This window comes from Glycine max, chromosome 10, assembly GCF_000004515.6.
Source record: "Glycine max cultivar Williams 82 chromosome 10, Glycine_max_v4.0, whole genome shotgun sequence".
In the NCBI taxonomy this organism is placed as follows: domain Eukaryota; kingdom Viridiplantae; phylum Streptophyta; class Magnoliopsida; order Fabales; family Fabaceae; genus Glycine; species Glycine max.
The window spans coordinates 44,461,352-44,476,825 of record NC_038246.2 but is presented as its reverse complement, the minus strand read 5'-3'; the positions used below and the strand labels follow the sequence as shown (position 1 = coordinate 44,476,825).

Genomic DNA, 15,474 nt, shown 5'->3' with positions numbered 1-15,474 from the left:
TTAAGGGTGAATTTTAGGGTGCGTAAATGAAACTCCTTATACACCGTGGATAAGTTTTAGAAAAAAAATACATCGCATCCGTTCAATTTTAAAATTAGAAAATCAAACGGTCAAAATTGATTAAGATATGATGAAATTTTTTACATCAGATAAAATAAAAAATATGAGATTTTTTTTCTTTTTTCTCTCTCCTCCGAGCTTCTCGCACTGGTCTCCGATCACCCTTCTTTCTCTGACACCACCCACACCATCACCACCGCAGCACTTCCTCCTTGGATCCCTTCGCCAGCGCATTATCGCTGCCATCTCCGATGTGGGGGTCGTGGAAACCTTCATCTCAGACACCGACCTTCCCGCAAATGTCGCCTTCCTCGGCCTCGTCGTCGATTCCCCGTGCAACCGCCTCCTCGCTGAAGACGGTGTTGCCGTGGGAGAGGAAGATCAAGTGGTCTAAGAGAGATTCTGTAGCTAGGTTAGTGAATGGACATGATGAAGATGTTTCCGCTCTGAGCGATTCGCTGTAAGACTTTGACGACCATGAAGGCGCTGGTGGAGTCGAGGTTGGAGGTTGGTTCGTCGAGGAAGAGCACGATGGGGTTGTGGATGATGTCGGTGCCGATGGAGACGCGGCGACGTTCACCACCGGAGACGCTGCGATGGCCCTTGTCGCCGATGACCAAAAGAGGGAGAAGCTCGGAAGACAGAGAGAAAAGATCTGTGTAAACAATTTCATCTTATCTTAATCGATCTTAACCGTTTAATTTTTTTAATTTTAATTTTTTTTTTAATTTTAAAATCGGATGGAGACGATGCATTTTTTTTTTTCCACCAAAACTTGCACATGGTGCCCAAGAAGTTTTTGTCGTCATGATTAAGTAAGCAGGAATAGGAATAACATTTGTACCAAACACTAGACCTGGGCGTAGACTGGTCCGTGGCGCACACCAAACATGAAGATGATATCGACGAATAGAGAGAAGGGTGGTAGGTGGTAGCCACTTGTCTTTCTCTCCCTTCATAATTTACACTCATTGCCACCAACCATCACCAACCTCCCTTTTTTTTTTTTTTTTTTTTCTTTTTCTCTCTCAACTCAACTCAACAACTAAACTTTGAACTTGATAGATACTGTGAGTGTTTTTGTTCCTCAATCAATCTAATTCTCTCAATGGCTTCTTCTCTCTCCACCAAACCATTCTCATCAACCGACGCTCTCTCCGCCTTCGCTTCTCTCAATCCCGATCTCCGATCCTTCTCCCCCGGCTACCTCCGTCTCTCACTCCGTCCTCGTCTTCCCAAGAGACTTCGTAAGTCCTCTTTCTCTCTCTGTTAATGGTTTCATTTTCAATTAATCCTTATTTTCACGTTTTTATTCTTCAATTGCTTATATGTGTATTATTGTTTGTTTTTATGCCATTACTTAGAATTAATTTGAGGAATTCCAGCTACTAGAATCTTCTTCTTCTTGTTTTTTCATGCTTATCTTATCTTATCTTTTTTTTTTTTGCTTCGCTGAATCGAATTTGTCAACTAAATATCTCAAATCGTTCGCTGAATTGCTGTTCTTCTTAGTTCTGGTGTCTAGGTTTTTGGTATCGGTTGTAACTTGTTGTAAAGGAATGCATTGTCATTTGTGTGACATTGTTATTATGTAATTCGTGTAAGAGTTTCTGAAACAAAGTGCATATATCATGCTGAGTGAAATTGGATGTCGTGTTTCTCAAATCCCCATCGTTTGCATTGCATTCCTTTGGGCACGGACTCACGGCTGCTATTGCTTATATTCCCGAAACCGCCTCACTTTAACTTTTAGGCTCACTGGTTGATGTATGTAGGCTTAGTCTGAAAACCATGTTTGCGGCATCTTCTTTTAGCTGGTAAGAATTGAAAATTCTCAGAAACTACGGTCAATAGCTTTTTTAACTTTCTATATAACTTACAAATTCAATAAGTAGGATTGGAGTCTATGATGAATGATGAACACAATGCCAATGAATTAAAGGAAATGATTGGTTCTCATGCCAGTTACATTACATGTTAAGAATTCTAAATTAATGGAATTGAGATAGCTCGGTTTTTAACTTTCTGAGACTGTTGACATATTACAGAGATACGGGCTGCTGGGAGTATCTATGGAAATCACTTTCGTGTTTCAACATATGGAGAATCGCATGGAGGAGGTGTTGGTTGTATTATTGATGGATGTCCTCCTCACCTTCCTCTCTCCGAAGCTGATATGCAATTGGATCTTGACAGAAGGTGCTTGCCTATGAAATCATCTCTTTATCTTCATTGAACTGCTTGCATTGTGGGATAAAAACACTTGGGAGGTTGAAGAGAAATACTTTATAGGATAGTTTTGATTGAATTATTGAAATGTGTGCTAAACTGCTAGTAAGGGAATATGACATTTATGAATGGTTGGCAATGTTTGTAATTGCTTCTGATGCAACTTGTCCTCAAAGAATAACCGCGTAAGTTCTTATGTATAGGAGGCCAGGTCAGAGCCGAATTACAACTCCTAGAAAGGAGACTGATACATGTAAAATATTTTCAGGAGTTTCTGAAGGTCAATATTTCTTCCGACTATTATTAGCGGTTAAATTATACCTTTCTTGGGAAAGGTTTGAAGTATAATCTGTTAATTGCAGGACTTACTACTGGAACTCCAATTCATGTATTTGTACCCAATACTGATCAAAGAGGACATGTGAGTATCTAATGCTAGGAGCTTGTTTATGACAAGCAACAATTATCTTAATTTAGGGATGCTGATAAAATATTGTACTCTGGGAAACTTTTTCAGGACTATACTGAGATGGCAGTAGCTTATAGGCCTTCCCATGCAGATGCTACCTATGACATGAAGTATGGTGTCAGATCCGTTCAGGTACTGATTTTTTTAGTGTAATGAGTCTAACATTTTTATTCATTGTAATATGTATATGTATTATGCTCATACATCTGATTTTTCTTATGTTTAAGGGTGGTGGTAGATCTTCTGCAAGAGAAACAATTGGAAGGGTTGCTTCTGGTGCTGTTGCTAAGAAAATCCTTAAAGACTTTTCTGGAACTGAGGTGTGTTACTTGTCTCATGAGTTTAGGTTATTATTCTTTTTTGTAGTATTTTCTTTGTGTTTTTTTATTGTTGTTATAACTGGCCAAGAAGGATGTATTATTTTGGGAATGTGTTAGCTTTTCTTAATCTATATATCTATATTGTAAGTTAGAGGATACACCCAATGATCACCAAGAACCTTTAGTATTATTAAATAGCGACCTTGGCGGAATGGCGGGGTGGAATTTTTGCCAACCACTGTAGGAAATTTGTGAAGGGAGGTCTGCCACAAGGCGCAATGGCGTGTTTATAAGGCAGAATTTTGGCCTTCCCCCATCTGCCATTGATAACACTGAGAACCTTTCATATGAATTTCCCCGTCCAATTCAAAAATCAATAGCATTCTATTTCTAAATTAGATCTGCATATAACATGTTTTTGTGAGGCCTATTAGCTGCATATGCCATGTGTGCTAATCCTATTAAATAGTGCTGTTGAAGTGAAAGACTTGACTTTAAAGGGACATCTTGTCATGCAAATGAATTTGTCAAGAAGGAAACTTTCATGATTTTGAGCTAGAAACTAAAAAGATTTAAAATAACACTAGAAAAACTCAAGAACCCAAAGTCCTATCCCTTCCATCTGGATTAGTAGAGAGATGAGTAGATTCAAGTAAAAGTGTAAGGGATTTGATTTCACGAGTTTAATTATCACTGAGGTTTCTGCTAAAATGAAAGTTCCAAGTAAATTTGGACCCTGATTAAAATAAAAGTTCTTAATGGTTGATTTATGTATGGAATACAGATGATAAAGGTGTCCAAAGCCTCTAAAAGAAAGAAACATTCCTCACCCAAAATTCCTTCTAAAACACAATATGACTATTATCTCCTAAACTTAATTATGGGGTATAACTGGGACATAATTTTCTGCACCAGCTGTGTTTTAAACTTTTACCTGTACCTACAGTACCTCCGGTACTCTCTTATATATATAATATATATTTTTGCTGAGCAAAAAAAAAAAAATCTCCTAAACTTAATGAAACAATGATCAAGAAACATTACCTTATGAAATAAGCTTCCAATGACTAGTGTGAGTTGCAGTTGTCACTGGGTTGGCATCCTATGCATACTTATATTAGGTAAATGTGCATTGAGTGCGAATGTACTAGTAGAGTATGATGATTTAAAAGAAACATTACCTAAGAAGTAAACTTCAAAAGACTAGCATGAATTGCATTGATCACTGGGTTGACATCCTATCCCTACTGGTCATATATAAGGTCAGCTTATACACTTGTCAGAGGCTAATTTGACCAGATCTCTCTATCTGATTTGATTCTTTTTCTCTCTTCTTTTTTAACAAAATTCAAATCTTCATTCAATAATGCATGATTGATACAGATATAATAATACTAATATATGTACATGTAACATGTTTTTTATTTGCCAATTCCTTAAGAAAGATCCTAGCTAAAGGTCTCTTATTTTTCAGATTCTTGCCTATGTCTCTCAAGTTTATAATATTGTTCTTCCAGAGGACCTTATTGATCATGACACTCTGACTCTTGATCAGGTATTAAAGTTAATATTCATATTTATGTATGCACAAGCAGCACAGTGGTTCCATTCTAAAGCTGTTTGAAGTGAATTTCATGTATTCTAAACATGCAGATGACTATCTGTTTTATTTTTCAATGTTTCCTTTTATGGATTTTGGATATCACAAACTAACAAAAAAATTGATCCAGCCCACTTATTGGCAATGGAATGCATTTAGCAAATTACGCTTGCAACTCTCTTTGTTGGAAAAAGAAATTGCTATTCATAAATAATATGACTAAATTGCATTTGGTCTTGACTACTTGTTCATAACATTTCTTCCCCCACCCCCAGTAAGTTTACTGAATTGAGAAAAAAAAAGTTTTAGTTCACTTACCTTAGTATGTAACCCTCATTTCTAAAACTAAAACTGATTTCTCCAAATACGTTTGTCTAAATGCTACTCTAACACTAATGATTTTTGCCAAAGAAATCTCATAGCAATCCATAATTGAAACTTCAACATTTTCAACATTACCAATGAATATTACTAAGGAAATGACTTTTACCATTACTAAGGAAATGAGTGATGAATACTTTTACTGTCCCATGCCCAACGCTCTCCCCTGGGCATTCAGGCACACTGCTGAATTTCAGGCCAATGTGCATATGCATCTTTATTGTTCTCTTAAATTTGATCTTACAATTTGTACAGATTACAGAATACGTTAGTTCATGAATAAACATGTCAAAATCTATTTATTTTTAACTGATAATGAGTTATTGACAGTAAAGGGGGGCTGCATTCATATAAAATGGATAAATTTTTATTATCATGAAACATGGCTAATGCATTTAACTAGAATAATTGTCTATTTGCTGCTAACTTGGTCTAGAATTCATACAGTGCCCTATCCAATTTGTTACACGTTTGAAAGGAAACTAATGTTGATTTAAATTATTAATAATGTGTGAATACCCTATCATTTCTTTTATTGAACCGGTGCCATCATGCTGTTCTGTTCAGACATTTACAATGCAATATTTCAAATTGACTAATTATTGTTATAACTTATATTGAGAATACTTTCTATTGATGTTTTTATCATTATTATTTTTCTTGCAATTCTGAAGCCAAATTCCTGGTTTACCATTTTTTTTTGGAATTTGTCCAGATTGAGAGTAACATTGTTCGATGTCCAGACCCGGAATATGCAGAGAAGATGATATCTGCAATTGATGCTGTGCGAGTGAGAGGTGATTCTGTTGGTGGTGTTGTAACATGCATTGTGAGGAACTGTCCACGTGTAAGTCCTCCATCTGTCTCTATTAAGCACAAATAATTGGGCAAGATAGCAAGTAGAGTTTAGGTTGCAAATTAAATTATAAAAGTAATAGCAACTGCAAGGGGTTTTATTAGGAAACTCAGCTATCACATGGCTAGTTGGCTTTAAATAGAAATACAACTATAGTGGAAACAATTCAAAAACCAAAATTTTAAAAAATAAATTAAATCTCCTGTAATCAGGGTTGAGGTAAGTGTATCCCCCCTCCAATTTCTGAAAAATATATTTTTACATGCATTTTAATATATTGGTTTGGTCCCCCTAAATATTATTGTTTATTTTTTTTGGCTTAAATATGCTTTTTGTCCCTAAAAAAATTAGTCAATTTTTATTTTTTTCCTGTTTGATACCTAATTTTATTAAAATACATGTTTTTAATTTTAGTCCTTGTCATTAGATTTGCTTTGTTAAGTGATGACGGGGCATAATCAGGTTTTGCCACATGTCAATGATGTGTTTTTGTGGCCAAAAACAAAATTAGTTAATTTTTCAGGCAAGAAAAACATATTTTAGCTTCATTTTTTCCCCTTCTAACAATAACTTCTATGCACGTATCTGCAATAGTGCGTAATGATCCTAAATTAATCTAATAAATACACATGACATGAATTTTTGTTGAAACTCTAGAAAGCTGTGGAAATTTGGCTATAACTAGACTCTGACAAGCTGTACTCTTTAGTCATTTGAGTTTTATAGCTTCCCTTCCATGTATAGCGTACATTTACTTTTAGAACAATTAAGTTGTGGCCCTGCCAATTAAATGGGCCAGTTGGTTTAAACTTAAAAAAAGTGATTTTTTTAAAAAGCAAATAAAATTTGCTTCTTCAAAAAAAGCAGAAAACTGTTTTTTCTTAGAAAAACAATTGAAACAAGCACGTCAAAAAAGCAAAAAACTGTTTATTTTATTAAAAAAAGATTTTTTTTAAAGTTAAACAAGCGGGCCCAGTATTAGATTGCTTTTTGAGGTCTTTTGACCACTCTGCTTTGAAACCATGCTTGTTGTTTTGCAATTTTGAATCTCCCTTAATATGTCTACTTGCATTTCTGATATCTTGTAGGGCACCTCTCAGTTCTCATTCTAACACCACATAATTTTTATTTGTATTATTCAGATTTTTCATGAACTTTTCCACATAGAATGAAGTTGACATTGTTATTTCTCAGGGTCTCGGTTCACCAGTATTTGACAAACTTGAAGCTGAACTAGCTAAAGCTGCTATGTCATTGCCTGCAACCAAGGGCTTTCAGTTTGGTAGTGGGTTTGCAGGTACTAAAACTTGCTTATGTATATGTCCGAGTGCCCTTGTCTTATGATATTGGCCGACTAAACAGGGATCAATTGAACAATGTTATTTTCTTGATCACTTGTGTCTGAAGTGTGTTCTAATGGCTTAGTGAAATTATTATAGGCACCTTTTTGACTGGGAGTGAACATAATGATGAGTTCTATATAGATGAACATGGAAACACAAGAACAAGAACAAATCGCTCTGGTGGGATACAGGTATTTGTGCTGTTCTGTAATTACTAATTAGTTGTTTCTAGATATGCACTATATCAGTCACATGTCTATATTTGTTTTACTTATATTATCTGTATTGACAATCAGGGTGGAATTTCCAATGGGGAAATCATTAATATGAGAATAGCTTTCAAGCCAACATCAACAATTGGAGTAAGTCTAATCTCTTCTCTTTCTGTCTTCATCACTATCTCATTCACTCGTCACACAGATACTAGCCACCCAGATATGTTCACTGATATCTTTCACTCTGCTTATTCTTGTTAGAATATCTAGAAAATGTTTTATAATATTTAGTATCTTAAGGATATTTTAGAGTAGCTTAGTAATAATCTCAAGAGGGGTTTTGTATTTCATTACTTCTGCTGAAATTTTAGGGATTTAGGTGGACGAATGGGAAGAGATTGTGAATAATGACATATTACATCTCATCTATATACCTAATAGAGTGTTATCTGGTCTCTTCTATCCCTCTTTTCCTCCTCTATCTAAACCAGGCAGTTACTCCCATTGTTTCCCATGCTGCCTAGCGTACACCTTCCAAATGGGTGCCTTGGCTAGTTTGTGGGCTAATGGATCTGCCTTGGACTCGTTCCCCTCATGTTTCCCACCACTGGAGCTGCCACATTGCTACACGCCAAGCGTTCATCTATTGAGCTGCACGCTTTATCTTTCTTTTCCTAATTTTCTAATCTACCTCAACCCTACTCCCTTAATTTCAACAATTTTATTACTCACGGATAATGCCATGTAATTTGACTAGCACTGGGGAATTGCAACATAAAATGGAATCTTGATCCTTTATCTACTCATTTACGATATGACATTTTATGTTCATGCCAGAACCCAAAATGTTGCCAATATATGTTGATATACTCATGCATATACATTCATTCAGTGTTGTTTTTCATCATTCTTTGCTGTTTGTTTTCTTTATATGTTAAAAAGAATCCCTCCTAACTAAATCTAATCATCTTCTATCTATTTTAATGAATCTCCTTACACACAAACACACATCTTTTCTCCTTTAAGTGTAATGTGTTTGAACTTTGAAGTAGTGTATAACATTTTTCCTATATGGGAGAAACATTATTTATGCTACGAGCCTACAACAAATATTTATACTCTAGGAGTTAAACCCAAAAAATCTCTAAAAAAAATAAAAATAAAAAATCAACCATAACTTCCTCAATTTTAAGGTTATAAAAAATGAATGCATGAAACAACCAGTGTAACAATGATTACATATTTCCATGTATGTAAATTGACCCATATTGAATGATATATTTCCTTATTTCCCTGTGTAATTCGTCATTTGGTAGACTGGGTATAAAACTTTGCAAACCACATAAGTGGGAGACCTTGAGAACAGAATATGCTTGTTTTCAGCAGGAAACACTGATAATGCATTATTTGGTTCATTTTATTGACCTTTCTTCCTAATTCACCCATATCCATAAAAAGATAGCTGTTGCTCACACTGTTTGAAGAGGATGAGGGTTAGACTTTGCCTTATGCATTAATCTTTAATTCTTTATACATAGAATACGGTAAAGAAATGTCCTATCCATTAATCAAACCTTAGTATGACTCTTTAGGAAATAGTATTACTGCTACCGTGCTGAAGCTGCTTCTTTGATTTCCTTTTTCCGTATGTGAGAGGTATATATGAGGATATAAGGTTATTCATTATTTTTCAAAAAATAAAGTATTTTTTGGTTTTGGGGGAGCCTTGGGTGTTTGTCCTCTTGGTCCCACCCAACTATAACCTCCATCCATTCCTAGGCATGCATATGTTCACCCCATGTTAAGCTGATCAGGTGGTTTTTTGCATATTTAATTACACATGACGATTACTTTGCTTTACTGTATGTATTTGATATGAACATGGTATTACACTTGTGCAGAAGAAGCAAAATACTGTGACTCGAGATAAAAAAGAAACAGAGTTTATAGCCCGTGGTCGCCATGATCCTTGTGTTGTCCCAAGAGGTTAATAACTCTGGCTTTTTTTAGTGCTGTTTGTATTATTCTCAGAGGTCATTTTTTATGTTTTTCAAAACTCTTGATATAATAATTCGTCTAAGTTGCTCAGAAGACGAGCCTTTAGAATTTAGAACTGTTAACAACAATTACCTGATTGGCAAGATAATTTGTTACATGAGTAACATGACAACTTTTTCTTGAGGACATCTAAAACTAATGTCAGAAACAAAGGAGAACTTGTGTATTATGTGTCTGTGCATGATTTCTATCATGAGGAAATTTCAGGTTTTCAACTCTTTTTGACTTGCATTTTCATCAGTAGGAAAGAAAATTTCTGAATTTTTTGTTTGGATTTGGCTTGCAGCTGTACCTATGGTAGAGGCAATGGTAGCTTTGGTTCTTGTGGACCAATTGATGGCACAATATGCGCAGTGTAATCTGTTTCCCGTAAACTCAGATTTGCAAGAACCCCTGGTGCCCATATTACGGCCAGAAGAAGCGCTTCTCTGAAGATGAAGGGGGTGCATAAACCAGTAATTGGCCTTGGATAAAATCTTCCTTCTGGCTAGTGTTTAGTTGGCGGTTAATTCACTTTGATGACAAGTCCAAGTTCCCCCCTTGCGAGCATTCGGCTCCTGGTCGCATTGTGGCAGATATTTTTGCGGGTGCAATCTATCGTTTTGTATTAATGTAAGTTAAACTATGTTTATTTTCTTCTCTCCTATTTTCTTTTTGAGGGTGAACATTGTTTCCGGTAAACCTTGTTGCAAAAGCACAGAGATAGGGGCATTCTTAAAAGTGAACTGATATTAAAAATTGTAAGAAATGTATCAGTTTTTGGTCTCAATAAGTGTTGCTATGCTTTTCAATAAATGAAAGCTTTGGCAAGTTTAACTGGCTGTTCATATTATGCATTATGATTATGGTGTCAGCTTTTTAGTTTTATATCTTTATTGTTACTTATATGTGCATAAATCAACATAAATTTCTAGCGAAGTTTTATAGTAGCGGTGACAGATTCTTCAAATTGTTAAAATATGCTTTGGACACAAATATTTAGACTTATTTAGCACGTAACAAAGAAATCCACAGTAACCGCAAACCACACAACATAAAATATAATTGAATCATTTGCAAAAAACATACTCTTTCACGTTGTTTAAAATGTAGACACGAATAGTGGCAAGGGAAGTGGGTTTTAAAATATGGTTATACTTGAAAATCACTTAAGTGAATTTTGTTTCTCTTATCAAAGTATTTTTCATTCGCACAATTAAGGAATTGAATTCAAAGTTTTTTCTGTACACACATTTGGGAAATTGAATCCCTTGTCAGCGTGCTTAAATTTTAGCAAAATTCTGACAATTTTGTTAACTTGTTATATGTGAAAGGTTTTTTCTTTTTTGTGAAAAGACCGAGGGAGGGCTAAGGAGAAAAGAAGATTGACATGCAAACTATGTTGACACCCTAACCTCAACAACTCCTAAACAACCCCCTTCCAAATATATTAAGAAACAGAATTACAAAACAATTGGGAGGACCAAACCATAACTAATGGAGATGAGCTAAGGAAATCTATAAAAAGGAAGTCCCTGCCTGTACCTAAGGACTTCTTGCTGAACAAAAATAAGTGGAGAATCGCACTAAGTGTTATATGTGAAAGGTTGTTCAGGATTCTTTTTAGCATTTGATAATTAATCAATTAAAAAAATAAATTGTTATGTAACTTTTATATTTATTTTTAATTTAGTATTTCAGCATATGAGTTGAGATACTTTTATTTCTATATAATTAAAATGTATATATAAATGTCTTTGAATCTATAAGTTATATTTTGAATTTACAATAGAAAATCTAAATTGAGATAAAATTATTTTTAAATATTGACATTTTTTTAAAAGAAAATATTGAAATTTAATTTAGAGACTTAGATAAAAGTGGAATGAAAGAGATGGGTGACTAACACAAGACTAATAGTATGTGAATTTGAAATGATTGAGAGATTTTTTTTTGTTAGAAGAGTAATTTGAGATGATTGAGAGATTTGTTTTGTTAGTTGCTGGAATAGTATGTGAATTGTACTTTCAAAGGAGAAAAGGAAGAAAATATTAAAAAATTCTAATTGAGTTTCAAAGAGTGAGGAGAGTATCTTCACAAAACTAACAGAAGCTTTTTTAGTATTTGATCTTTTAGTTGTCTAATGTTTTCAATCTACTCTTTTTTACTTTATCTCTAAACTGAATTCGATGGTATTTTTTTATAAGAAAATCGTCAATAGTAAAAAATAACATTAATTAGATCGCAACTTAAAGTATTGATTGTAAATAAAAATATAATTTATATATTCAAAATTATTTATTTATTTATTATAAATTTTAATTATAATATAATTTATACATTGAAAATGTTTATTTATTATATTCTTCAATTATATAGAATTAAACATTTTTTGTGTGGAATGTATAAATTAAATAATAATAATAGATGAGAAAGGAAGAATCACTATTAGAATAATTGTTAAATATATAAATGTATTTTTAATAATTTCTTATTTTCATTATTATTCTTTATATAAATTTAAATTTATTAAAAGAGACTTCAATTTATTAAATATATAAATTTAATTTTTATGATTGATAATATTATTTTTGTTATTATTATTATTATTATTATTATTATAAGAGTTTAACAGAACTATATAAAAGTTTTTATATTATCAAATAATTGGATTTTTAGTATGACTTTAAAAGTAATAACTATAAAAGTATCAAAAATCAACTACTATAACATTTTTTTATTAATTAATGGTGAAAAAAATTGCACTATCAATTAATTTTCATTTCAACGTTGTGATCCTACAAAGATTCATGGGGATTAGAGAATAGGGATAGGAAAAACAAACACCCTAATTAGGCTAGAAAAAATGGAGACAAAAATGGGAGAATATCTTGCAGCAACGGGGAAAGGAGAGATATACTCCCTAGTCCCTACCCCTGCTCTCCATGTGCTATGTCTGAATCTCTGATCTAATCCAAGAGTCTTAGTCAAATATTAAACAATTAATATATTCATTTGGGTTAAAATTTGGTTAAGATTATAACTAACTATTCAAACTTTGTCAATCCTAAAAAGTCAGCCCATCTAATATAGTCCAGGTTGTTAAAGAATCTTAGTTTGCCTTGAATTAGATTGGATGATAATTGAATCCTTTTCTCGATAAGCATATTCATTTTAATCTATAATCATATTTAATAAACATCGTGTCTGTAATCCAATATATGATTGTTACAGCTATCCGTGAATTGTAGTAATAAAAACAAACTGTAAAACAAAATTTTATAGAAATAAAAGTCGATACTTCTTTTATAAGAACTGAAACCATATAAAATGGATATATTATAAATATTAAAAACATAATCAATCCTAAAAAAAAAATATTTTCGAAATCTATCCAAAGACTATGGCAGTCACTATCTTTCTATCACATTCAACTCTTCAAGATAACGACCAATAATGTTTAGCAGAAGTGAAGAAATTAAATGTCATCGAATTACTTTCACACGTATAATGGCTCTCAAATTGTAGTTTTTGTTACTATCCACAATGGTGACTCATTTAGACGACAGCCTATATTTTTTGTGAAATGTCCTATTTGCACGAATTGACTTTATATCATCTAGTAGACAGTAGTACAGAACCCACCTTTTATTTATGATAAATATTGTTTTATCTTTAATAATATTAATATTAATATTAATTGTTAATGACTTTTGTTAGCGGTTTCAGATAGTTATATTCACCATATGGTATGTTATATTAGAAGTTTATCAAATTTCTCATTAACTTTGATTACATGTCACACTACTATTAATGTTTATTTTTAAATAATCCGGTAGTTACAACTGAAGGATCTGCATGGAATGCACGATAAGATATGTCTAATGACAGCTTTTGTTCATTTATTGAAATTATATACAACTAAACTATTCTATTCTTAATATTTTGGTTAACGGAAACTTTCTAGTTTCTTCCAATATATAAGACCAAAACGAATCATTTAATAAAAAGTATGTTAATAAATAACCTTAGAATATTATCATGTGTGGATCGAGAGAATTGAATCTTTAAGTCATTCATATTTTTCAATCAAGCGACTTTTATATCTATATATCGAGTTTATGATAATAATAATGATAAAAAAAACACAATTAGTTACGGTTAAATTGATGGATAACTTTTATGGCCAATCAATGATATTAAATGGGCCATTCGTCATCAACAATATTTTAGTTTAATGGAAGAGATTATTCATTCTAAAAAAAAAATGGAAGAGATTATTCATAATGTGATGAATAACAATTTAACCCTTCATAGCGGTGAACATAATAGCATTATTAGAAAAGTACGTTTTTATGATGATTATTTGACACATACATCGTTGGTTCTGAGACATTGTCGTAGCGGACGTCGTAAAAACATTGACGGTCTATCACGACGGTTCATAGGACTGTCTTAGAATGGTGTACATTCTAAAACAGTCTCCAACACAAACTCGTCTTAGAATGTCATACATTTTAAGACGGGCTTATGTCATACACTCTAAGATGGATTTATCCTGGGGATTGTCTTAGAATGTACAACATTATAAGACGGTCTGCGTGACACACCTGTCTTTGGAATGTATGACATTCTAAGGCAGTCTCCCCGAAAGGACCGTCTTAAAATGTTGTACATTCTAAGACGATTCTCGATAGAACTGTCTTAGAAAATGATTTTTGTTTTTAAAAAACCAAACATTAGTTAAAGTACCTAGTCTCGACATTAGTTTGCTCAAGAAATTAATAAAAATAAAGGGTCATAGATATTAGTTCCACAAAACAAAGAATAAAACCTTCTACAACTAAAATAATATACAAAATAAAAAGTTGTCTTAATTAGTACGTAATTGTAAACAAAAATACATAGTGGTCATAAAAGCTTATCAAATCATAAAGTGATAAGGAGGTGATAACTTAATATAGATCATTAGCATATTAAACACTAATAATCGTGGCAAGTTAGGATAAAGTGGAATAAATAGTGCTTAGCTGTCAGAGAGGAAACTTCTAAATAAGAACTAGCTATAGAATTTGTCCTACAAGTTAAAATCAACTTCTGCACTTAACTTTTATAGAGGTTCTCTCATCTTCCTTGTCGAAAAAGCTAAAGTGCACAAGTTAATTTTAACTTATGAGGGAAGCTCAATTCATTTGTCTTGTTATTTTCTTCTTTTATCTGCTACACATACTGAGTGAATGTCCAAATTAAAGTTGTGCCTAGTATCATCTTGCTTTACGTAGGCCAGTACAATTGTACTGCACAAAAGATATGTTCCACCCATTCCACACAACATTAAGCGCAAAATCCTGAATAGTATTATCAAAAGAGAACTGAAGTAAGGATAAAGCACAAGTGATGAATTTCAAGACATAATGAAATTGGTAACTCGAACCATTTTTTTTCAAGATGTATACAATGTGAAATTGGTAACTCGAAGGTATTTTGCATCCTTCGCATTAGCAAACAATCTCTTAAACCTTGGTATTATTGGAAGATACCAAAAAACCTTTGCTGGACGAATGTTCTTTGTGTCCGCATCATCACTGCATTCGTCATTGTTTAGCTTGTAGGGCATGTTGGGCAATTGTGCATTTTCGCAAACTGATTCCTGTACAAAATACAGTAATTAAGACATGCATGAATTTTCTGGTACTCCATACCCACGGGGCATAATATTTTCTTTGTCTCGTAGTGACTCTTCGGTAACATGTTATCCTTAGGAAACATATTTTTCAACAACACAAGCAAGTCGGTGAAACTTTTGTCACTCCACTCAAATATGACCTTTAAGTTGACCAAACCTAACACCGCCGATAACCGAGTGAAGGTTGTGCATCCCAAATACAATGGCATCTTTGAATCTGTTTGTAATTTGTCGTAATAAGTTGCATGAGCTTGCCGAAAACCCTCTTGCCCAAGATC

General features: G+C 33.2%; 1 protein-coding gene and 1 non-coding gene across 2 annotated transcripts; both read left to right on the top strand.

The window, feature by feature from the left end:
* The first annotated feature begins 920 nt into the window (after positions 1 to 920).
* Positions 921 to 10,357, top strand: LOC732570 (chorismate synthase). Its single transcript, NM_001250189.2, has 13 exons — positions 921 to 1,307; positions 2,109 to 2,259; positions 2,493 to 2,569; positions 2,652 to 2,710; positions 2,807 to 2,890; positions 2,986 to 3,078; positions 4,553 to 4,633; positions 5,775 to 5,906; positions 7,110 to 7,212; positions 7,355 to 7,449; positions 7,555 to 7,620; positions 9,375 to 9,459; positions 9,818 to 10,357. The coding sequence occupies exons 1-13, from the start codon at positions 1,169 to 1,171 to the stop codon at positions 9,961 to 9,963; spliced, it is 1,311 nt and encodes a 436-aa protein (NP_001237118.2). The 5' UTR covers positions 921 to 1,168; the 3' UTR covers positions 9,964 to 10,357.
* A 3,595-nt stretch (positions 10,358 to 13,952) lies between these two features.
* On the top strand, positions 13,953 to 14,115 carry MIR4378A (microRNA MIR4378a). Its single transcript, NR_048705.1, has one exon. It is a non-coding gene; the product is annotated as a microRNA MIR4378a (primary transcript).
* The last annotated feature ends 1,359 nt before the right edge of the window (positions 14,116 to 15,474 follow it).

Coding starts and splice junctions, on each gene's coding strand:
- LOC732570 (NM_001250189.2), top strand. CDS start 1,169: ATGGCTTCTTCTCTCTCCACCAAACCATTCTCATCAACCGACGCTCTC. Junction 1,308..2,108: donor TCGTCTTCCCAAGAGACTTC/GTAAGTCCTCTT, acceptor GACATATTACAG/AGATACGGGCTGCTGGGAGT. Junction 3,079..4,552: donor AAGACTTTTCTGGAACTGAG/GTGTGTTACTTG, acceptor CTTATTTTTCAG/ATTCTTGCCTATGTCTCTCA.